Raw genomic sequence first — 25,848 nt, 5'->3', positions numbered from 1 at the left:
GGCGGAGGTTCCCTGATGTTTTGGGGTTGCTTTGCTGCCTCTGGCACTGGACTGCTTGACCGTGTGCATGGCATTATGAATTCTGAAGACTACCAACAAATTTTGCAGCATAATGTAGGGCCCAGTGTGAGAAAGCTGGGTCTCCCTCAGAGGTCATGGGTCTTCCAGCAGGACAATGACCCAAAACACACTTCAAAAAGCACTAGAAAATGGTTTGAGAGAAAGCATTGAAGACTTCTAAAGTGGCCAGCAATGAGTCCAGACCTGAATCCCATAGAACACCTGTGGAGAGATCTCTTGATGGCAGTTTGGAGAAGGCCCCCTTCACATCTCAGGGACCTGGAGCAGTTTGCCAAAGAAGAATGGTCTAAAATTCCAGCAGAGCATTGCAAGAAACTCATTGATGGTTTCCGGAAGCGGTTGTTCACAGTTATTTTGTCTAAAGGTTGTGCTACCAAGTATTAGGCTGAGGGCGCCAATACTTTTGTCCGGCCCATTTTTGGAGTTTTGTGTAAAATGATCAATGATTTGATTTTTTTTTCATTCTCTTTTGTGTTTTTTCATTGCAAGCAAAATAAATGAAGATATTAATACCAAAGAGTTTGTGCTTGCAATCATTTTCTGGAAGAAACTGAGTATTATCTGACAGAATTGCAGGGGTGCCAATACTTTTGGCCAACACTGTAAGTTAAACCATTATTATTACAGAAAGCAACACGTTATATTTCACATGTCAACACATGTCCATTAGGTGTTTTCAGGCCATGTTCTTAAGGGGTTAAACAAGCCGTTTATTTCCACTTCCTACCATACCTTTTCACATAGATAGATATCTTGCTGTCACTTTGATAACACATTGCCTTCGTGACCTATAAATGGGTTATATATGGTTCCAGGAACAGTGAGAGCATTACACCCTATTTTAAGTCAATTTCAAGTCAGAACAAATTTATTCGGACAAAGACAGACCTTGGGACCAAAATGGCTGAACGCGAAACAAAACAAAAATTGAGAGTTTTCTCATCTCTAGTTAATTTCTAGGCCTGGAGCCATAGGAGTTTTAGCAACCTTATCTAAATACACTCTTAAAATGTAAACACAAATATTGCATGATCAGTTACTAAAAGCTAACATCACTTCTTCTTTTCTAGAAGACCAAGTAGAATGTCGATATCCAGAAAAATAAGCTTTATAATAATTTTGAGCATCACAGTCATCTGTATCTTTTTGGTTACTGTCAAGGTCCACCTGCAAAGTGCTAAGGTAGGTTCGCTTTGTGATTTGATTAAGGCGGTTTTCCAGGCCTAAGAAAATGAGACGGAAAGCAGGAAATGCTTGTTACGTGAATGAATAAACATAAGTCCCAGCATTCACCGACTGCACCTCTCAAGTTTTTCATTCATACCCAGTATACTTCCTTACACATTCATGTGTATATATTTATATTCATATATATGCTCACACACATACATTATATGTTACATATATATCAAATATATGCATAGATACAGTACAGACCAAAAGTTTGGACACACCTTCTCATTCAAAGAGTTTTCTGTATTTTCATGACTATGAAAATTGTAGTTTCACACTGAAGGCATCAAAACTATGAAGAACACATGTGGAATTATATACTTAACAAAAACATGTGACACAACTGAAAATAAGTCTTATATTCTAGGTTCTTCAAAGTAGCCACCTTTTGCTTTGATTACTGCTTTGCACACTCTTGGCATACTCTTGATGAACTTCAAGAGGTAGTCACTGAAAATGGTCTTCCAACAGTCTTGAAGGAGTTCCCAGAGATGCTTAGCACTAGAGATGAGCGAACACTAATCAAAATAGCCGTTTTGAATAGCACGCTCCCATAGAAATGAATGGACATAGCCGGCACGCGGGGGGGGTTAAGCGGCTGGCCGCTTCCATTCATTATTATGGGAGTGTGCTATTCAAAATGGCTGTTTCGAATAGTGTTCCCTCGTCTTTACTTAGCACTTGTTGGCTCTTTTGCCTGCACTCTGCAGTCCAGCTCACCCCAAACCATCTCGATTGGGTTCAGGTCTAGTGACTGTAGAGGCCAGGTCATCTGGCGTAGCACCCCATCACTCTCCTTCTTGGTCAAATAGCCCTTACACAGCCTGGAGGTGTTTGGGGTCATTGTTCTCTTGAAAAATAAATGATGGTCCAACTAAACGCAAACCAGATGGAATAGCATGCCGCTGCAAGATGCTGTGGTAGCCATGCTGGTTCAGTATGCTTTCAATTTTGAATAAATCCCCAACAGTGTCACCAGCAAAGCACCCCCACACCATCACACCTCCTCCTCCATGCTTCACAGTGGGAACCAGGCATGTAGAGTCCATCCGTTCACCTTTTCTGCGTCACACAAAGACACGGTGGTTGGAACCAAATTTGGACTCATCAGACCAAAGCACAGATTTCCACTGGTCTAATGTCCATTCCTTGTGTTCTTTAGCCCAAACAAGTCTCTTCTGCTTGTTGCCTGTCCTTAGCAGTTGTTTTCTAGCAGCTATTTTACCATGAAGGCCTGTTGCACAAAGTCTCCTCTTAACAGTTGTTGTAGAGATGTGTCTGCTGCTAGAAATCTGTGTGGCATTGACCTGGTCTCTAATCTGAGCTGCTGTTAACCTGCGATTTCTGAGGCTGGTGACTTGGATGAACTTATCCTCCGCAGCAGAGGTGACTCTTGGTCTTCCTTTCCTGGCGTGGTCCTCATGTGAGCCAGTTTCTTTGTAGCACTTGATGGTTTTTGCAACTGCACTTGGGGACACTTTCAAAGTTTTCCCAATTTTTCGGACTGACTGACCTTCATTTCTTAAAGTAATGATGGCCACTTGTTTATCTTTACTTATCTGCTTTTTTCTTGCCATAATACAAATTCTAACAGTCTATTCAGTAGGACTATCAGCTGTGTATCCACCTGACTTCTGCACAACACAACTGCTGGTCCCAATACCATTTATAAGGCAAGAAATCCCACTTATTAAACCTGACAGGGCACACCTGTGAAGTGAAAACCATTTCTGGTGACTACCTCTTGAAGCTTGATAAGAGAATGCCAAGAGTGTGCAAAGCAGGAATCAAAGCAAAAGGTGACTACTTTGAAGAATCTAGACTATAAGACAGATTTTCAGTTGTATCATGCTTTTTTGTTATGTATATAATTCCACATGTGTTCATTCATAGTTTTGATGCCTTTAGTTTGAATTTACAATTTTCATAGTCATGAAAATACAGAAAACTCTTTGAATGAGAAGGTGTGTCCAAACTTTTGGTCTGTACTGTATATATACAGCATAATAAACAATCTCATACCAAAGGCGTTACTAATATCCACACATGGAAGGACTCACATGCAGCTAAGGAACACTCAGTGGACTCTTCTGAGCAAAACATAAACCAATAACACCGAAAAAATCCAATGGCAAAAAAATATATATCCAAAATATTAAAAAATAACTTTTAATGAAGCATAATAAAAAAAAGTAACACAAAGTTACAAGAGATATACCAGATCCATACAGCCTACACATTTCAGAAACAGGTTATTAGAAGGTATTTTTTTTATATTTTGGATTTTTTTTTTGTGCCATTGGATGCTGGAACATTTTTCAGTGTTATTGGATATATACAGCATGTATATGTACAGGATAATATATATATATTTACCTATAAATATGCAAATGCATATGTGTATAATGCATAAAAGAATATGCATGTGTATATGTACCTATACAATCTGATCCCATCATACAACACTTCACAGTAAGGCTGTGTTCACAAAGTGCAGTTTTGCTCAAAAAGCAAAACTTTTCAAAAATGCATTCACACGTTTTTTTTTGTTTTTTTTTAAATACCATATATTGCTCAAAAACATATGCATCATAACAAATCTACGTATTGTAACATGTATCTATTTTTCCATCAGCCTTCCAAACTTGACTGTGTGCAAACAAAAAATAACATATCGTCTAGTTGGAGATCTTCTACAACCACAAAACCATTAAGAATACTAACTACCACAGACTCAAAAATAAAGCAAATAATGACTCTTATAAGTCAAGGTGTTTCACATGTAAACTTTACAAACTTAAATGAAACAACCAGCGCCAGACGTAGTAAAGCAACCATTGTAAACTATAAACCTTCGTATTGTGTTGGAGACACCATAACAGTTCAAGTTGAGATGTTCAACTACCTTGGTGAAAAGAAGGCCTATGGAGGAGACTTCTTACGAGCTCGGATATATTCTCCAAACCTTGGAGCTGCAGCTTCTGGGACAATTGAGGATTTCGATAATGGGACTTATAATGTGCATTTCACTCTATTTTGGGAAGGTCGAGTGACAATATCCATCATTTTGATGCATCCCAGTGAAGGAGTGTCTGTTTTATGGAAGTCACGGAGCAACAGATACAAATATGTCAAATTTGTTGGTAAATTCCTCAACAGAAATCAAGAGGTTCACACAGAATGTGGATTTGTTTTGGCTACAGAAAAAGAGAAGTGTGAATACATGGACACAAGATATGGAGAATCCTTCTACTGTATTAGACCTCCTGGGTTAGCTTGTGAAGCTATGGTTTCAATGAAAAGTGAAAACACGCCCTATACTCATCTCACCAAGGAACAAAAGAATCTCTTTACCAGGTAAATATAGATTTCAGAAATTGTTACAATTGCAGCATATGCACAATGGGAACGGCATTTTTGGGAAATATAGAATCAGCTCTACAAGGTCACTGGTCACTAGATTGATGCTAATTTTCCTACACACTCCCTTTAAAACTACTGACAGATAAAGGACATGACATTGCTTATCATATTACATTGCCACATATCAATGGATGGAATATAATCTATTAGGCAACAAGTGCAGTCATTTCTTAAATTTGATGTGTTGTAATGGGGAAAAATAGGAAAGTGTTAATATCCGAGTGACATGGGCCAAATTGTGATGCTCAGACATGCAGGACTTTATCTTCCGTTACAAAGGTAAACATTAGTGTCAATAGTAATGGACAAAGAATCACATAGTGATCTCACAATGTACATTTTTCCCAATCAGTGTCTGTTTTTGGAATATGTAATGGAAAACCATGCAAACACAGGGAGAACATACAAACTCCTTGCAGTTGGTTTTTTGAATTTGGTGGGATTTGAACACCAAGACTCCAGCGCTGCAAGGCAGCAGTGCTAACCACTGAGCCACCATGTGCCCCTCTGACTGCTCTCTTTGACAACTAAAGTCTGTTGCTGTCATCCTGTGACGGAAGACAGCAAGGGACATTAGTAACGGTAGTGTGAACTCCACCTTATTGAATAATTCCAGTATGCAGTGCTACTGAAAGTGGTCCTGGGCACCCAAAGCTTATTGATAGGCATGGGGAATACAAAACTATCCCGTCTGCTCCAATCTCTCAGAAAATCAGAGTACAAAAAATTGCTGAAGATAATGCTGGCTATGGTAGCTGGCGGTGTATTGTGCAGCATATGTGCAGATCAGACAGAATACACTGCTAAAAGTACCTACAATGTGCACGGCATGTCAGCAGCAGAACTTGACCATAGAGTAATGGTAAAAGGTGACCTGGTCTGAGGAATAATGTTTTATTTTACATCATATGGACAGCTGGGTGTGTGTATGGGATATACCTGAGAAGCGATGTACCAGGCTGCACTATGGGAAGAGGGCAAAACAGGGAAGGTCTTGAAAATCATGGGTTCTAACACTTATTTGGCTGTTACTTTAACATGTAAAGTAGCTCCTACTTATTCTGAAGGATAATGTCTCCTGTGACAAGAATAGTTTCAAAATAGCTTAGGTAACGTGATACAGAGTACAAATTGTTTACTTTAACTCCAAATTCTCTAGATCTCATTTTCACCAAGCATTTGTAGTATGTGGTGGAAAAGCAAGTCTAGTCCTTGGATGCCTCACCTTACAACTTTCTTGTCGTGTTGCCAGATACTACGCGAACACAACGTGTCCTGAGGTCTTGTGGAGTTTATTGCATGATGGGAGGTTATAGTTTTCGCCTAAGGCCCCTAAGAGTGAGCCACAGCAAAAAAAAACAAAACAAAACACAGCTTTTGAAAACACAGATTTTTTTGTGCAATGTGTGAATGAATCCCATCCACTTTTTAGGTACTGTAAAACGCAGTGTTTTGTGCCATGGCATTTCCGCCCCGGCCAAAACACTGCAATTTCAGAATATAGTGCCCTGGCCTTAATGTTATGAGTGGCTAGTGTAAGTTCTTAGGTACTTACAGGTATATATGTTTTTTGTTTTCTTAATATAATATTTTAGGTCCAATATTGGAGAAGAGATACCCAAACCAGCTGAAAGTGTTATTGTTCTGCACTGCACAAGTAAGTACACTATTTCTGTTTATAGTGGTTCGAATGCGCAGCAGCATGTTAAGATTTTTTGGTTTTTTTTGCTATGTTTACTGCAACTGAGAAAACTATAATTGTAAAATGCTTAGTGCAGGTCATAAATAGGGGGATAAGTACAATCAGTTTAGAGACAGCAGCCCAAAGAGCCCTCTGCCAAATAAGGGGGTGTCAGTATTATAAACTGCAAATGAACTATTTTATCAAATTTGAATTACAAATGTCATACTTTTCATTTCTTCACAAAGAACACAAATAAATCTAAACAAATTTTTTTACCAAAATTATTCTGCATTTCAGATTTTAGAATTTATTCATCTCACAAGACTAAACAAGTAATTTGTCTGCACTGATATGAAGGGTGATACTGAGTTCTCAACTGCAGTGGTCTGGCTCAAAAATTATCCCCCATCACTGCCACTAAACAATATAATGGTTCCATCACTGGTCCCCATACAGTATGGAACCAGTGTAGGAACCACTGTACGGGCTCCCAGTCCTATTCTGTCTCCCTGCTTCAGGCACACTGTTGTGACGTCATGTGCGCCAGGAGTAGGAAGAAGCAGGAAATGCTGTAGAGCAGACAGATGAGTATTGGTATTCAGGAGTAATAGAGCAGAAAGATGTGGCTTCCTGATCTACCAATAGCAGAACTGGGTCAGCAACACCACTCCTCCCCAGTTAGGTCAATCTGGTTTTACAACTAGATCGGCAGAATCGGAGAAAACCTGACTGCATTCACTTACCATTAAAACTCCTGCTCTTCTTCCCTCTTCAGCCTCCTATGGTCCCTGTGTGCCACACATCAGGTCATGATGAAGTAATGTGTGGTGCACAGGGGCCCCCTGGAGATGGTAGAGAATAGGTAAGTTAATATGGGTCATTACCAGACTTCCACTGCCTATTAAAAAGTAGTTTGGGTCCAGTAGGGTCCCCTAAAGGAATGAGACCCACTAGAGGATTCACGGCTCAACAGTCCTGGCAGGCTGCATATTATTGATTTTATGAAAGCGGTTGCTGGCCGTGGAAATTTGAACACGGTCGAAATTGACTCCTGGGCTGGACTTCGGGCATGCAAGCCCTACAAGAAACAAAAATAATATGTTTCAATACTATCAACATGAAACCCAATTATAGAACATCTTAAAGGAGTAGCCTCCTTTTTAATAGAAGGTCCCCTGATGTTCGGTTAGCCACAGAGGGTCTAGAGAATCTTGCCACAAGTGCAGAATTCTGTTGCAATGTCACCACAGTGAAAATGAAGCATTACAAAGTTCATATTTGAGTTAGTAGACTTTTTGAATAAACCACATGAAAATGACTCAGGCGATGTAATTTATAAGCTCTTTCTGCTTTGGCTAATAGATGACCCTCCGTCTCTATAAACTATCAAAAACTATGGTTATTTATAGAGATGAGCGAACAGTGTTCTATCGAACTCATGTTCGATCGGATATTAGGCTGTTCGGCATGTTCGAATCGAATCGAACACCGCGTGGTAAAGTGCGCCATTACTCGATTCCCCTCCCACCTTCCCTGGCGCCTTTTTTGCTCCAATAACAGCACAGGGTAGGTGGGACAGGAACTACGACACCGGTGACGTTGAAAAAAGTAGGCAAAACCCATTGGCTGCCGAAAACATGTGACCTCTAATTTAAAAGAACAGCGCCGCCCAGCTTCGCGTCATTCTGAGCTTGCAATTCACCGAGGACGGAGGTTTCCGTCCAGTTAGCTAGGGGTTAGATTCTGGGTAGGCAGGGACAGGCTAGGATAGGAAGGAGAAGACAACCAACAGCTCTTATAAGAGCTAAATTCCAGGGAGAAGCTTGTCAGTGTAACGTGGCACTGACGGGCTCAATCGCCGCAACCCAGCTTTCCCAGGATCCTGAATGGAATACACTGTCAGTGTATTCCCGTATACCCGATATATACCCCCGATACCCGTTCCAACGGTGTGCCCCCCCACCTTCACCCCAGAAATACCCTGCAAGTCCCCTAGCAATAGGATTGGGGCTATATACACCCACTATTTTTGCTACTGCCATATAGTGCCATTGTCTCACTGGGAATTCAAAGAATATATTGGGCTTACATATAACTTCAATTCCAGGGAGAAGCTTGTCAGTGTAACGTGGCACTGACGGGCTCAATCGCCGCAACCCAGCTTTCCCAGGATCCTGAATGGAACACACTGACAGTGTATTCCCGTATACCCCATATATACACCCCAAATCCCCGTTCCAAAGGTGTGCCCCCCCACCTTCACCTCAGAAATACCCTGCAAGTCCCCTAGCAATAGAATTGGGGCTATATACACCCACAATTTTTGCTACTGGTATATAGTGCCATTGTCTGACTGGGAATTCAAAGAATATATTGGGGTGACGTGCACCCACAATTTTTGCTACTGCTATACAGTGCCATTGTCTCACTGGGAATTCAAAGAATATATGGGGATATGTGCACCCACAATTTTTAATACTGGTATACAGTGCCATTGTCTGACTGGGAATTCAAAGAATATATGGGGGTTACGTGCACCCACAATTTTTAATACTGCTATACAGTGCCATTGTCTGACTGGGAATTCAAAGAATATATGGGGGTTACGTGCACCCACAATTTTTAATACTGCTATACAGTTCCTTTGTCTCACTGGGAATTCAAAGAATATATGGGGGTTATGTGCACCCACAATTTTTAATACTGGTATACAGTGCCATTGTCTGACTGGGAATTCAAAGAATATATGGGGGTTATGTGCACCCACAATTTTTACTACTGGTATACAGTGCCATTGTCTGACTGGGAATTCAAAGAATATATGGGGGTTATGTGCACCCACAATTTTTACTACTGGTATACAGTGCCATTGTCTGACTGGGAATTCAAAGAATATATGGGGGTTACGTGCACCCACAATTTTTACTACTGGTATACAGTGCCATTGTCTCACTGGGAATTCAAAGAATATATGGGGGTTATGTGCACCCACAATTTTTACTACTGGTATACAGTGCCATTGTCTGACTGGGAATTCAAAGAATATATGGGGGTTATGTGCACCCACAATTTTTAATACTGGTATATAGTGCCATTGTCTGACTGGGAATTCAAAGAATATATGGGGGTTACGTGCACCCACAATTTTTACTACTGGTATACAGTGCCATTGTCTGACTGGGAATTCAAAGAATATATGGGGGTTACGTGCACCCACAATTTTTAATACTGCTATACAGTTCCATTGTCTCACTGGGAATTCAAAGAATATATGGGGGTTATGTGCACCCACAATTTTTAATACTGGTATACAGTGCCATTGTCTGACTGGGAATTCAAAGAATATATGGGGGTTACGTGCACCCACAATTTTTAATACTGCTATACAGTTCCATTGTCTCACTGGGAATTCAAAGAATATATGGGGGTTATGTGCACCCACAATTTTTAATACTGGTATATAGTGCCATTGTCTGACTGGGAATTCAAAGAATATATGGGGGTTACGTGCACCCACAATTTTTGCTACTGCTATACAGTTCCATTGTCTCACTGGGAATTCAAAGAATATATGGGGGTTATGTGCACCCACAATTTTTAATACTGGTATACAGTGCCATTGTCTGACTGGGAATTCAAAGAATATATGGGGGTTACGTGCACCCACAATTTTTAATACTGCTATACAGTTCCTTTGTCTCACTGGGAATTCAAAGAATATATGGGGGTTATGTGCACCCACAATTTTTAATACTGGTATACAGTGCCATTGTCTGACTGGGAATTCAAAGAATATATGGGGGTTACGTGCACCCACAATTTTTAATACTGCTATACAGTTCCTTTGTCTCACTGGGAATTCAAAGAATATATGGGGGTTATGTGCACCCACAATTTTTAATACTGGTATACAGTGCCATTGTCTGACTGGGAATTCAAAGAATATATGGGGGTTATGTGCACCCACAATTTTTAATACTGGTATACAGTGCCATTGTCTGACTGGGAATTCAAAGAATATATGGGGGTTATGTGCACCCACAATTTTTAATACTGGTATACAGTGCCATTGTCTGACTGGGAATTCAAAGAATATATTGGGGTGACGTGCACCCACAATTTTTAATACTGGTATACAGTGCCATTGTCTGACTGGGAATTCAAAGAATATATGGGGGTTACGTGCACCCACAATTTTTAATACTGCTATACAGTTCCTTTGTCTCACTGGGAATTCAAAGAATATATGGGGGTTATGTGCACCCACAATTTTTAATACTGGTATACAGTGCCATTGTCTGACTGGGAATTCAAAGAATATATTGGGGTTATGTGCACCCACAATTTTTAATACTGGTATATAGTGCCATTGTCTGACTGGGAATTCAAAGAATATATGGGGGTTACGTGCACCCACAATTTTTGCTACTGCTATACAGTGCCATTGTCTCACTGGGAATTCAAAGAATATATGGGGGTTATGTGCACCCACAATTTTTAATACTGGTATACAGTGCCATTGTCTGACTGGGAATTCAAAGAATATATGGGGGTTACGTGCACCCACAATTTTTAATACTGCTATACAGTGCCATTGTCTGACTGGGAATTCAAAGAATATATGGGGGTTACGTGCACCCACAATTTTTAATACTGCTATACAGTTCCTTTGTCTCACTGGGAATTCAAAGAATATATGGGGGTTATGTGCACCCACAATTTTTAATACTGGTATACAGTGCCATTGTCTGACTGGGAATTCAAAGAATATATGGGGGTTATGTGCACCCACAATTTTTACTACTGGTATACAGTGCCATTGTCTGACTGGGAATTCAAAGAATATATGGGGGTTATGTGCACCCACAATTTTTACTACTGGTATACAGTGCCATTGTCTGACTGGGAATTCAAAGAATATATGGGGGTTACGTGCACCCACAATTTTTACTACTGGTATACAGTGCCATTGTCTCACTGGGAATTCAAAGAATATATGGGGGTTACGTGCACCCACAATTTTTACTACTGGTATACAGTGCCATTGTCTGACTGGGAATTCAAAGAATATATGGGGGTTATGTGCACCCACAATTTTTAATACTGGTATATAGTGCCATTGTCTGACTGGGAATTCAAAGAATATATGGGGGTTACGTGCACCCACAATTTTTACTACTGGTATACAGTGCCATTGTCTGACTGGGAATTCAAAGAATATATGGGGGTTACGTGCACCCACAATTTTTAATACTGCTATACAGTTCCATTGTCTCACTGGGAATTCAAAGAATATATGGGGGTTATGTGCACCCACAATTTTTAATACTGGTATACAGTGCCATTGTCTGACTGGGAATTCAAAGAATATATGGGGGTTACGTGCACCCACAATTTTTAATACTGCTATACAGTTCCATTGTCTCACTGGGAATTCAAAGAATATATGGGGGTTATGTGCACCCACAATTTTTAATACTGGTATATAGTGCCATTGTCTGACTGGGAATTCAAAGAATATATGGGGGTTACGTGCACCCACAATTTTTGCTACTGCTATACAGTTCCATTGTCTCACTGGGAATTCAAAGAATATATGGGGGTTATGTGCACCCACAATTTTTAATACTGGTATACAGTGCCATTGTCTGACTGGGAATTCAAAGAATATATGGGGGTTACGTGCACCCACAATTTTTAATACTGCTATACAGTTCCTTTGTCTCACTGGGAATTCAAAGAATATATGGGGGTTATGTGCACCCACAATTTTTAATACTGGTATACAGTGCCATTGTCTGACTGGGAATTCAAAGAATATATGGGGGTTACGTGCACCCACAATTTTTAATACTGCTATACAGTTCCTTTGTCTCACTGGGAATTCAAAGAATATATGGGGGTTATGTGCACCCACAATTTTTAATACTGGTATACAGTGCCATTGTCTGACTGGGAATTCAAAGAATATATGGGGGTTATGTGCACCCACAATTTTTAATACTGGTATACAGTGCCATTGTCTGACTGGGAATTCAAAGAATATATGGGGGTTATGTGCACCCACAATTTTTAATACTGGTATACAGTGCCATTGTCTGACTGGGAATTCAAAGAATATATGGGGGTTATGTGCACCCACAATTTTTACTACTGGTATACAGTGCCATTGTCTGACTGGGAATTCAAAGAATATATTGGGGTGACGTGCACCCACAATTTTTAATACTGGTATACAGTGCCATTGTCTGACTGGGAATTCAAAGAATATATGGGGGTTACGTGCACCCACAATTTTTAATACTGCTATACAGTTCCTTTGTCTCACTGGGAATTCAAAGAATATATGGGGGTTATGTGCACCCACAATTTTTAATACTGGTATACAGTGCCATTGTCTGACTGGGAATTCAAAGAATATATTGGGGTTATGTGCACCCACAATTTTTAATACTGGTATATAGTGCCATTGTCTGACTGGGAATTCAAAGAATATATGGGGGTTACGTGCACCCACAATTTTTGCTACTGCTATACAGTTCCATTGTCTCACTGGGAATTCAAAGAATATATGGGGGTTATGTGCACCCACAATTTTTAATACTGGTATACAGTGCCATTGTCTGACTGGGAATTCAAAGAATATATGGGGGTTACGTGCACCCACAATTTTTAATACTGCTATACAGTTCCTTTGTCTCACTGGGAATTCAAAGAATATATGGGGGTTATGTGCACCCACAATTTTTAATACTGGTATACAGTGCCATTGTCTGACTGGGAATTCAAAGAATATATGGGGGTTATGTGCACCCACAATTTTTACTACTGGTATACAGTGCCATTGTCTGACTGGGAATTCAAAGAATATATGGGGGTTACGTGCACCCACAATTTTTAATACTGCTATACAGTTCCTTTGTCTCACTGGGAATTCAAAGAATATATGGGGGTTATGTGCACCCACAATTTTTACTACTGGTATACAGTGCCATTGTCTGACTGGGAATTCAAAGAATATATTGGGGTTATGTGCACCCACAATTTTTACTACTGGTATATAGTGCCATTGTCTGACTGGGAATTCAAAGAATATATGGGGGTTATGTGCACCCACAATTTTTACTACTGGTATACAGTGCCATTGTCTGACTGGGAATTCAAAGAATATATGGGGGTTACGTGCACCCACAATTTTTAATACTGCTATACAGTTCCTTTGTCTCACTGGGAATTCAAAGAATATATGGGGGTTATGTGCACCCACAATTTTTACTACTGGTATACAGTGCCATTGTCTGACTGGGAATTCAAAGAATATATTGGGGTTATGTGCACCCACAATTTTTACTACTGGTATATAGTGCCATTGTCTGACTGGGAATTCAAAGAATATATGGGGGTTATGTGCACCCACAATTTTTACTACTGGTATACAGTGCCATTGTCTGACTGGGAATTCAAAGAATATATTGGGGTTATGTGCACCCACAATTTTTACTACTGGTATACAGTGCCATTGTCTGACTGGGAATTCAAAGAATATATGGGGGTTACGTGCACCCACAATTTTTAATACTGCTATACAGTTCCTTTGTCTCACTGGGAATTCAAAGAATATATGGGGGTTATGTGCACCCACAATTTTTAATACTGGTATACAGTGCCATTGTCTGACTGGGAATTCAAAGAATATATTGGGGTTATGTGCACCCACAATTTTTAATACTGCTATACAGTTCCTTTGTCTCACTGGGAATTCAAAGAATATATGGGGGTTATGTGCACCCACAATTTTTAATACTGGTATACAGTGCCATTGTCTGACTGGGAATTCAAAGAATATATGGGGGTTATGTGCACCCACAATTTTTAATACTGGTATACAGTGCCATTGTCTCACTGGGAATTCCACAAATAATTTGGGGATTCATTCACCCTACATCTCAGGCTCTTGCCATATTCACCCAGGTTGTCAGTGCTGCACCAGCTCGTTCCCAGACAGCTCGGCCCGAAAAACACGTTACCTATATAGAGGATTTGGACAATGAAGACAACATGTTCTAAATCTAATGTCTGCACCTTCTCCAGAATTAAAATAAAGGCAGCGTTTAACTTTCAAATAGCACTGCACAAAGGAAGAGCTTATCAGCTTGTCTCATGACATGCTACTGAAAAGTTTCATTTGTGTATCTTAATGTAAATATAGTTGTATAAGCTTTTTGGGTTTTAGGCACTGCCAAGTTATTTATTACCACCCGCTCCCTTATAATGATGATGACGCCAAAGTCACTGTGGGTGTTCAGAGCTCACAGCTTTGGGTGACATTTGTCTTGCTCTCTGTCGGTACCAGCTGTCTTTTTGGATACCGTAAAGTTATGTTGACTTTATTAACAGCTATAGAAGCTTTAGCCAGGTTGTGACGGTGTGTAACCCTAACAACACTAAGTGGGATACACATTAATAGTCAGTCTATGTACGCTAAACGTATCACTGAAGTAATTTTTTTTCCCTCTCCCCTAATATAAGAAAGGAACAGACATTAGACCTAGACCGGGGTTCGAGGCTTGAAAAAATCCAGTATTATTTGTTCTTCATGATGTGAAATATGTGTTGAAAAGCAACCCAAGATGAAGTCAGCCATGTGTGCCAGTGTGTTACTTGGCATGCCTTTGCTGGCCCCAACTGTAAGGGTCACTCTCCATTTCCTCCATTTTCCACTCCCCTTCACACCATTTGTGGTGAAGCAATGGGATGCACTGAAGTGCACCCTCTAGCCTCGTGTGGGATAGGGACATCAGATGCCACTCCAACCCCCTCGTCTTCCTCCGCCAGCCAACGGTGCGAAGATGAGAGGAGTGTGCTCTGAATGTTTTCTGCCTAGCAGAGGCTAGTTCTCACTTACGAAAATGGCCCCACTTTGACCTGTATATCAGGCACAATGGTGTAGGTTTCAAAGAAACATGGCACCAACAAGTTGGAAAACGTGGGCCATGCGTGGACCGTGTTTGAGTCTGGCAAGCTCCAGATCTGCTACCAGGTTCCAGCCATTATCACAGGCGCAAAAATGCCAGGCCCCAGGTGTAGCAGGGAAAAAAAAATGCCATCTCAGCCAGGATGGCATCCCTGACCTCGGAGGCACTGTGCTGTCTGTCCCCCAAGCTGATCAGTTTCAGCACGGCCTACTGACATCTCCCCATGCCAGTGTTACAGTGTTTTCCGCTAGTAGCTGGGGTGGAGGTTGCAGCTTCGTAGGGTTTCAGTCTACTCCTGCCATGAATTTTGGCCTGGGAGAGGAGATAGGCCACCCCAGTTTGCACCCGGGGAACAGACTCCACCACATTCACCCTGCCTGTCATTAAAGATAAGCACTGCAGCATCCCTGACCACAGGCGCTTGTCCATGTGTCGGTGGTCAAGTGGACCTTGCAGCAAAGCGCAGAGCTCTGGGCCCGACTGATGTTATGGGACACATGCAGGCGCAAGGCAGAGACAGCACACCAAGAGAAGTAGTAACGGCTAGGCCCAGCATAGGGAGGTGCCCCAGCTGCCATCTGCTGACGGAAGGCCTGGGTCTCCAGAAGCATAAACAAACACCAACATCTCCAGGGCCAGCAGTTTATCGATGAGGCTGTTACAGGCTTGGGCATGGGGGTGGGTTGTATTGTACTTCTGCCTGCAATGAAAAGCTTGGGAAATGTGGAGTGGCTGGGAAGAGGCGCATGATGGTGCAGGCCAAAAGGGCGCATGAGGGTGAACTCCCCAATGTGTCAGAGATAGGTGTGTAGGTGTCCTTGCATCATATACTTGCACCATATTTGGCTTTGGAAGTTAATTTTGTGCCAAAAAGTGGTTAAGACAGCGATCCCTCAGCTACTCCCGTTACACTGTCTATTGAAGTTACCATCTGTGGAAGTGGACCACCATTTCTAAGATCCCAAAGGAAGCAGGCAAGAGATGTGCAGTTCAGAAAAAAAGATGAGAAAATAAGTTTAGGCTGTAGAGCACAGAGGGATCGGAGAGGACAGAGCTGGTGTCGGCCAGGTATTCCCACAACATGCGCCTATACTTGTCCCTCCTGGTGACACTAGGCCCCTGAGTGGCAGTAATTTGTCCAGGGGGGCCATTAACGTGTTCCAGACCTAGGAATAAGTCTTCCAACAGGGTAGAGTTTTGCATGCCTTTGCTTCTACCCACTGTTTTTGCTGCTTAGCTTCCCTCCACATCTACTCTGCTTTCACCCCTAAACATCACCCCAGTTTATGCCTTTGCTTCTACCCAGGTTTTTTGTTGATTTAGCTTCCCTCTACATCTACACTGCTTTAGCCCCTAGACATCACCCCTGTCCATGTGGGGTCGGTGGCCTCGTCATCCACCAACTCCTCTTCCAATTGCGCACTGCCCCCTTACTGCAAACCGCACATGACCACAGCTTGCCTTGATGGCAACTGTGTCTCATGATCCCCACTTAGGTCCAGACAAGTCGGTGGCGGGTCCAAAACCCCAAAATTGGAAGGAAATGGCAGATGCTGCAGTATTTCTAACACCTGTTCCTGGTGCTCGGGCCTGGTCTGTGTTGTACCCTGCACCCTGCTTAACGCATCTGCCATATCCGAAGTTGTGCTGAGCGCATGCTAATGTTTCGTGTCCAGTGCAATGGATGGGATGGGATTTCACATAAGTCTGCCACCCATGGCCACTCATGGTTGAGCAACTGAGGGAGTTGACTTTGACGAACCCGAGGGTTTTGGAGTTGGAACTACATCAAAGGTCTGTGCTGCTCACACACTCTGCTCAACACATGATATGTTTAGTGCCAGCAGTGTGGAGACGTCGCACAACAGCCGTTGTTCCAGCAGGTACAGGCGTTGTAGGAGTGCATAGAGGCTAGCAGCGGCAACTATACACTTTAAAAACTATCCGCACAAGCGCCACACTTTCACCAGTAGCTCAGGAACATTGGGGTACCTTTTTCAAAAGATTAGCAGCAATGAGTTAAAAACGTGGCCCAGGCATGGAATATGTTGCAGGCTGCCAAGCTACAGAGCCAATCCCAGGTTACGGCCATTATCACACATGACAACATGCCTGGGCCCAGGTGCAGTGGCAAAAACCACATTGCCGTCTCATCGAGGATGGCATGACTCACTTTGTAGGCAGTGTGCTGTCTGGCCCCCAAGCTGATGAGCTTCAGCACGGCCCGCTGACGTCTCCCCACACCAGTGTTGCAGCGTTTCCAGCTCGTAGCTGGGGTCAATTTAACAGCGGAGGAGGGTGGTGTTTCAGCCCTCCTCCCAGGAATGTTGTGTGGGGAGACAAGTCAGGCCACCACATTTTGCGACCCGGTCCACGCCTCAACTACATTCAACCACTGTGCCCAAATTGAAAGGTAGCGTCCCTGTCCGCATGCACTTGTCCATTCGTAACTGGTCACATGGAACTTTAGGGCTAAGCGCTGAATTTAGGGACCGCCTCATGTTTGGGGGAAAGTGCTGGTGTGGACGGCACAGTGCGGTGGCGCAGTAGACACTCTGCCCAAAAAGGGCAGAGTGTCCCCCAGCCGGGATTCCAACATCTCCTGGGCCAGATTTCTTGAGATGAGGCCGTTGAAGCCTTGGGCATGTGGGTGGGTTGCGCTGTACTTTAGCATGAAATGAAAGGCTTGGGAGATGGGGAGTTGCTGGGAAGAGGCGCATGATGGCGCGGGCAAAAGGAGAAATGGCAGGAAAAGGTGAGGATAAGGGTGAACTCCCCAAAGTGTCAGAGGCAGATGTGGAGGTGTCCTGGCTCCTGGTCTGGACTGCAGCGCCAGCCCTGTCAACAGTGGAAGAGGCAGTGGCCGCCAGGCCAAACGACGATTATCCTGCGCTTGCTCTCACCCACTGAGCCCAGGGCTTGCCTTCCAAATGATGGCACCCGCAAGAGGTGGTGAGATTCCTCTCCGCAGATCTCCAAACCATCTTGGACTTGCAAATTGCACTAAATTTGTCATGTAACTGACATGTATATGATGAGTCTATCCATTGTCTGTTCATTTTGGTGAAAGTCAGCCTGTCAGCTGACAGACAGCTGTGCTTGTCAGTGATGATGTCACCGGCTGCTTGTACCCCCAGTTTTTGCTGCTTAGCTTGCCTCCACATCCACACTGCTTTTGCCCCTACACATCACCCCTATCCATGCCTGTGCCTCTAGCCATAAGTCTGCCACCCATGGAAACTCATGGTGCAGAAAGTGAGGGAGCTGACTCTGAGGAACCCTTGGGTTTTGTAGCTGGTACTCCATCAAAGGTCTCTGCTGCTCACACACCCTGCTGAACATACGGTATCTAGGGTTAGAGCGTGTGGTGACCTCGCACAACAGTAGGTGCTTCAGGCAGATGTAGGCCTTGCTGGAGTGTATTGCGGCTAGCTCCAGGTACTGTAGACTTGGGAAAGTGGGTGTCCAAGTGCCGCACTTTCACCCTTAGCTCAGCTAATTTGGGGTATGTTTTTAAAAATCATTGCACCACTACATTGAACATGTGGGCCAGGCATGGAACGTGTTGGAGGCTGGCAAGCTCCAGAGCCCTCCAACAAGCTAAAAAACCTGGCCCCAGGGGCAGCGGGGATAAACAAATTGCCATCTCATCCAGGATGGCATCCCTGACCTCAGAGGCAGTGTGCTGTCCGTCTCCCAAGCTGATGAGCTTCAGCCCAGCCTGCTGACGTCTCCCCACACCAGTGTTGCAGCGTTTTCAGCTCGTAGCTGGGGTAAATCTAACAGCGGAGGAGGAGGAGGGTGGTGTTTCAGCCCTCCTCCCAGGAATGTTTTGTGGGGAAACAAGTCAGGAAAATTCTTGAAACGGGAGAGTTTTGCATCTTTGCCCTTGCTGCCTATGGACATCCCTTTGCCTCTAGCCACCATTTTCCCTGCTTTGCTTGCCTCCACATCCACACTGCTTTTGCCCCTAGACATCACCCCAGTCCATGCCTTAGCTTGTACCCCCAGTTTTTCCTGCTTAGCTTGCCTCCACATCCACACTGCTTTTGCCCCTAGACATCACCCCAGTCCATGCCTTAGCTTGTACCCCCAGTTTTTCCTGCTTAGCTTGCCTCCACATCCACACTGCTTTTGCCCCTAGACATCACCCCAGTCCATGCCTTAGCTTGTACCCCCAGTTTTTCCTGCTTAGCTTGCCTCCACATCCACACTGCTTTTGCCCCTAGACATCACCCCAGTCCATGCCTTAGCTTGTATCCCCAGTTTTTCCTGCTTAGCTTGCCTCCACATCCACACTGCTTTTGCCCCTAGACATCACCCCAGTCCATGCCTTAGCTTGTACCCCCAGTTTTTCCTGCTTAGCTTGCCTCCACATCCACACTGCTTTTGCCCCTAGACATCATCCCTATCCATGCCTCTTCCCCTAGCCATAACTCTGCCACCCCTGGAAACTCATGGTGCAGAAACTTTGGTTGCTGACTTTGAGGAACCCTTGGGTTTTGTAGATGGAACTCCATCAAAGGTCTGTGCAGCTCACACACCCTGCTCAAGATATGGTATTGTAGGGTTTCAGCGTGTGTGAATGACGGACAACAGCCTGTGTTTGGACAGATGTAGGCCTTGCTAGAGTGTTTTTAGGCTAGCAGCGACTCCTGTGCACTTGCAAAAGTGGGCGCACAAGCGCCGCATTTTCAACAGTAGCTTCGGTACATTTGGGTATGTTTTTAAAAAACTTTGCACCACTAGGTTAGACGTGGGCCAAACATGGAACGTGTTGGAGGCTGGCAAGCTCCAGAGCCGCTACCAGGTTCCAGCCATTATCACAGGCGTAAAAATGCCAGGCCCCAGGTGTAGCAGGGAAAAAAAAATGCCATCTCAGCCAGGATGGCATCCCTGACCTCGGAGGCACTGTGCTGTCTGTCCCCCAAGCTGATGAGCTTCAGCACCGCCTGCTGACGTCTCCCCACACCAGTGTTTTAGCGTTTGCCGCTAGTAGCTGTGGTGGAGGTTGCAGCGTCGTAGGGTTTCAGTCTACTCCTGCCATGAATTTTGGCCTGGGAGAGGAGATAGGCCACCCCAGTTTGCACCCGGGGAACAGACTCCACCACATTCACCCTGCCTGTCATTAAAGATAAGCACTGCAGCATCCCTGACCACAGGCGCTTGTCCAAGTGTCGGTGGTCAAGTGGACCTTGCAGCAAAGCGCGGAACTAAGGGCCCACCTGATGTTGAGTGACACGTGCTGGTGCAAGGCGGGGACGCCACACCGGGAGAAGTTGAGACGGCTAGGGACGGCATAGTGAGGTGCCACAGTTGCCATCAGGTCCGGGAAGGCGGGAGTTTCAACAAGCCGGAACGCCAACCTCTCCTGGGCCAGCAGTTTAGCGATGTTGGCGTTCTAGGCTTGCGTGGGTGGGTGGTTAGCGGTGTATTTCTGCCGGCGCTCCAATGTCTGAGAGATGGTGGGTTGTTGTAAAGAAGCGCCTGATGGTGCCTTTGATGGTGCAGGAGAAGGAGATAAGACAGAAACAGGGGAGGATGAGGGAGAAGTCAACAAAGTGGCGGAGGCAGATGAAGTGATGTCCTGGCTCGTCCTCTGGAGTGCATCGGCAGCACTGTGAGCAGAGGCAGTGGCATGAACGGCGGGCGACGTTTGTCCTGCCGTTGCTGCCTGCCACTGATTCCATTGCTTGGATTCCAAATGACGGTGCATTGAAGTGGTGGACAGGTTGCTCTTCTCAGGGCCCCTACTCGATTTCGAGAGGCAAATTGTGTAGACGACACTATATCTGTCCTCGGCGCATTCCTTGAAAAAACTCTACACCTTCAAGAAACGTGCCCTCGATGGGGGAGTTTTTCTGGGCTGGGTACAAAAGGGAACATCTTCGGACATTCCGGGTCTGGCCTGGCTTCGGCAAAGCAGCTGACCTCTGCCTCTGGACATGTCTCTGCCTCTAGCTACCCTTTTTGGTGCTGCACCTGCCTCAACATCCACACTACTTTCCCAGCTTGACATCTGCCTTGTCCAGGTGGGGTCGGTGTCCTCGTCGTCCACCACCTCCTCTTCCAACTCCTGTCTCGCCTCCTCCTCCTGCACAATGCGCATGTCAACTGGCTGCCCTGACAGCAACTGCGTCTCATCGTCGTCGATGAGGGTGGGTTTCTGGTCATCCGCCACCAAATCGACCGGAGATGGAATGGAGGAGACTCTAGTGTTTGAGCATCTGGACACAGATACTCGTCTGTTAGGTCCGTGGAATCGCGAAATGGAGGGGCAGGTTGCGGTACAGTCAAAGGAAGGGAGAACAGCTCTGGGGAGCAGGGACAGTTGGGGTTATTGTTCTGAGAAGATTGGGAATTTTGGGTGGAAGGAGGACAAGACTGTTGGGTAAGAGGAGGTAGAGGCTGACTGGCTGGTGGACAATGTGCTTTAAGCGTTATCCGACAGCCATTGCAAGACCTGTTCCTGGTTCTCGGGCCTACTAATCTTTGTACCATTCAGCCTAGTTAATGTGGAACTTTTGTGCAAAGCGCAGAACTTAGGGCCCGCCTGATGTTAAGGGACACACGCTGGTACAAGGCTCAACTCACCCTAAGTGCCAAAAACACTGCTGGTGCAAGGCTCTACTCATGCCAAGGGCCTCAATCCCTGCTGGTAGCTCAGCTTAAGGTCATGTAACTTTGTTTGGAAGGGCTCATGTTAAGGGCTAGAAAAGTGAATTTTGGAAGGTCTTACCACATCACACACACACACACACACACACACACACACACACACACACACACACACACACTCAAAATGACAGTTAAGGGTGAGGGCTTTTGGAATTCCCATTGCCTATTCCATTTGTGGTTGTCATGGGGAACGTGATTTAAAGGGGTGGTTGTTACTGTTTGTTGAGCTTAAATTGGGGTTTGTGTCCATCCATTTGGGGAGTAAAGAAGGTTTCCAGGTATTTTCCCACTTTGATAGAGGTTTTTTTGAATGTGGAAAGTGTGTAGTTGTTAGGCAGTGATGTTGGGGTAATAGAGGGTCTTTGGTGTGTTAGATGCCCCCAGGCATGCTTCCCCTGCTGTCCCAGTGTCATTCCAGAGGTGTTGGCATCATTTCCTGGGGTGTCATAGTGGACTTGGTGACCCTCCAGACACGGATTTGGGTTTCCCCCTTAACGAGTATCTGTTCCCCATAGACTATAATGGGGTTCGAAACCCGTTCGAACACACGAACATTGAGCGGCTGTTCGAATCGAATTTCGAACCTCGAACATTTTAGTGTTCGCTCATCTCTAGTTATTTAAAGTTTAACTCCATTCAAAACCCAAAATGTTTCACGTTACTGTAGCTATCCCTGATATCACATGGGGAATGGTTGTGGTCACTGCTCATTTTCCATTTCTGAACAATGACTATACACTGTATATTACTTTTTATTATGTATTCTTAATTTTTCAGGACATTTCCTCAAAGAGACTGAAAAATGCAAAACTGGGATGTCTCCCCCTTTTCCCAGTGGATATTTCCTGAATGATCAATGGTTCCCTATATATTGCAATTTAACCAGCTATGACCCCTTGAAGAATATTGAGAAATGCCTGGCTGGCAAAATGATATATCTAATGGGAGATTCAACAAGTCGCCAGTGGATAGAGTATTTACCAAGAGTCATAAAGAGTATGTATGTCTACAGCTAACCCACTGTTATATTTTTATGATAACTTCTAAACCTACTTGTAATCTTAATACTTAATAGTATGTTAAGGACTGATTTCTGAATAAGTAAAATGAAGTCTGAGTCATGGGGGTCACTGCTTTTTCTATTCAGTCTTTACATCATATTATACAGATAGTGCCAATGTTGAGGTGCTAATAATCGTGCTCCAAGAAATCCTTGTATCTTGCCCATTTAACAGGCATTTGTCAGATGATCAGTTCAATCAGTTGCCCCAAAATGTGGTAGAATACCACTGGATCAAAGTAAAGGTAGCACACCCCTGTCTAGGGGAGCCTGGATGTCAACACTGTGGTGAGATGCCAACTTCAGTCATTACAGCAGCTGCAAGTTCTTCTATTCAGTGTTCTACTTTGCTTAAAGGGATCGTCTTACTAAATTTAAAAAAAAGGGCACGACATGATAGAAACTAAAAAAGAAAAAAAAACATGTCACTTTTCAATTGTATTCCATTCCAGCACTGACACCAGGAGTGGTCATGTTTTATTTGTGGTCAGGTGACCCCTAAAGCCAATCTGGTGTCAGTGTCACTTGTACCCATGCCAGTCATTCACATAACATTTGTGTACAGTTTACTAAGAGTGAATGGCTGTAGTGGTCACCTGATCACAAATGTGTTGTTACTACTTCTCAACCAGCAAGGACTGGAAAAATTGGGGACCGGGCTACCAGTGTAGAAATAGTAAACATTTGAAAGGTAACTTACGATTAATTGTTTAGTTTCTTTATTTTCTGTTAGGGAATTGATAGATGAGCATTTTCCCGAGTACCTGCTGGAGAAACCTGGGAAGAAGGGAACGATAACACAGTGAATGCTAAGACTAAACGCATCTGCAGTCCCTGCCTGTTTGCCTCACCTACCCTAGGCGGTAAGGGGCAACTGGACGACAGTCCCTTCCTATGATAAAAGTGATAACACAGAAAGATGAACATCAGCAAACAAAAGGTCAGCTAGCCAAGGGGTTGGAACTAGTCGAGCAGTGAGGTACAGAGTTGGAATCCAGGAGAATAATCACAAGAAAAACCAAGGGTGACAAATATAAATATAAGCAGCAAACAATATAGAGCCAGCACACACAGGAAGGCAATAGCAAGCATTAGGGAGTGGGCTGAAAAGATATTTAAAGTAATATAGCCTTACACTTGATTGGTTGGGAGGAATGCCAATGAAAAGCACTAAGCTCTAGTAGGCAAAGGAACAAAAGCACTGGCTGAACTGACACAAAGCAATAGATCATCAGCTGTGCTACATCAACAGGTGCAAAGAATCACAACCGAACATGCCTCCTGTGTGACAAGATGATGGCGCAAATGCCCGAATAAGCAAAGATGTTAAAGTTTCCTAAATTGTAATCTAAATTACAATCTAAATTGTAATTTGTGAGTCAACAGAGAACCATTGCTAAGGTGAATAGGAGCAATGGAATGTAATGGAGACTGAGAAAGGTGCAACACTAAAAATAAGAGAGTCAGGCAGCTGCTGTAAAGGCTGGCTAGAAAATTATTGATTACCATAACATTATAAATAACCTGTACTCTGTCACTATAAATGACCAGTAATTAATTAACTAACAAATTAACGATTATTATGAAGGAAAGGATGGAGTATGAAATTATGTAGATGGTAAAAGACTTTAAGGTGATGACCTTAATGAAAATCCATAGAAAAAAAGATGTATTCTATTTTATTTTGCAGCACTCAAGGCTTTTGATAATCATGAAACTTCCTGGCACAGGAAAATTTTAGCTATTGATCAGACAAATAATATTCAGGTTCAGTGGAAGAAGCATGGCCATCCATTTGTAACTATGAGTTTCTTCAACATGAGGGATCATACCTATATCACTGATGAAATTGACCGACTACTTGGAAGTGCTTACACCATCATTGTCATTACTGTTGGACAACATTTTCGTCCCTTTCCTCTGGATCTGTTCATCAGAAGAGTTTTCAGTATTCGTAAAGCCATTGAAAATTTATTTTTAAGAAGTCCGGAAACAAAGGTTATCATAAAATCAGAAAACACCAGAGAAATAAATCTTGATGTTGAACGATTCAGTGATTTTCATGGCTATGTTCAATATCTCGTGGTGAAGGAAATCTTCAGAGGACTTAATGTTGGTGTGATTGATGCTTGGGACATGACCACAGCCTATGGATCATATAATGTCCACCCACCGGACACTGTCATTAAAAATCAAATCAATCTATTTCTTTCTTATATTTGTTAAATTATATAGATATTGTAGATGTTTATCCTATATGTTTTCCAAATGGAACACAAGATCTCATATTGTATATGGGACTGTTATAGGAAGGCAAGGTTTGAAATTAAAACTTAATTCACTGTCATTCATTGTTCCCTTGAGTGTTTGCACGATGAACTTCAGCAGTTCAACAAATCAACTATTTTACACTCTTGTTTCTCTCTAAACATATATTATACCAGCCAGACCCCAGGCTGCTGAAAATGCATACTGGCACCCCCCGATCTCGCTGCGGGGGTTGCCAAGAGGTCTTTATAACTGCACAACCCCTTTGATTCCGCAAACCCCTTTGATTCATGTTTGACCGTGGCATATAAGGGGTTAACACCCGCTCTCGATGTCACCCGGTCAGCTTCTGAATGGGTGACATTAAAATGACGTGATGGCACGTCATTTTGCATCAAGGGGTTAATATGTAAAATGGGTTTCTCCTTCTGAAGGTATTTGTGTCT

At 43.5% G+C, this 25,848-nt stretch overlaps 1 protein-coding gene across 1 annotated transcript; it reads left to right on the top strand.

Moving 5' to 3' along the window:
- The first annotated feature begins 1,164 nt into the window (after positions 1 to 1,164).
- Positions 1,165 to 25,360, top strand: LOC142210040 (NXPE family member 1-like). The gene is made up of 5 exons (XM_075279070.1): positions 1,165 to 1,263; positions 3,950 to 4,671; positions 6,333 to 6,394; positions 22,852 to 23,070; positions 24,825 to 25,360. Exons 1-5 carry the CDS (start codon positions 1,165 to 1,167, stop codon positions 25,358 to 25,360), a joined length of 1,638 nt encoding a protein of 545 aa, XP_075135171.1.
- The last annotated feature ends 488 nt before the right edge of the window (positions 25,361 to 25,848 follow it).

Source organism: Leptodactylus fuscus, chromosome 6 (genome assembly GCF_031893055.1).
Source record: "Leptodactylus fuscus isolate aLepFus1 chromosome 6, aLepFus1.hap2, whole genome shotgun sequence".
Taxonomy (NCBI): Eukaryota; Metazoa; Chordata; class Amphibia; order Anura; family Leptodactylidae; genus Leptodactylus; species Leptodactylus fuscus.
Note: the sequence above shows the minus strand (reverse complement) of the source record. Positions and strands in the feature narration are given on the sequence as shown.

Excerpts from the sequence above, each read along its gene's own strand:
- LOC142210040 (XM_075279070.1), top strand. The coding sequence starts at position 1,165 with ATGTCGATATCCAGAAAAATAAGCTTTATAATAATTTTGAGCATCACA. Across the intron at positions 1,264-3,949 it reads TCCACCTGCAAAGTGCTAAG|CCTTCCAAACTTGACTGTGT; the intron begins GTAGGTTCGCTT and ends TTTTTCCATCAG. Across the intron at positions 6,395-22,851 it reads TATTGTTCTGCACTGCACAA|GACATTTCCTCAAAGAGACT; the intron begins GTAAGTACACTA and ends TTAATTTTTCAG.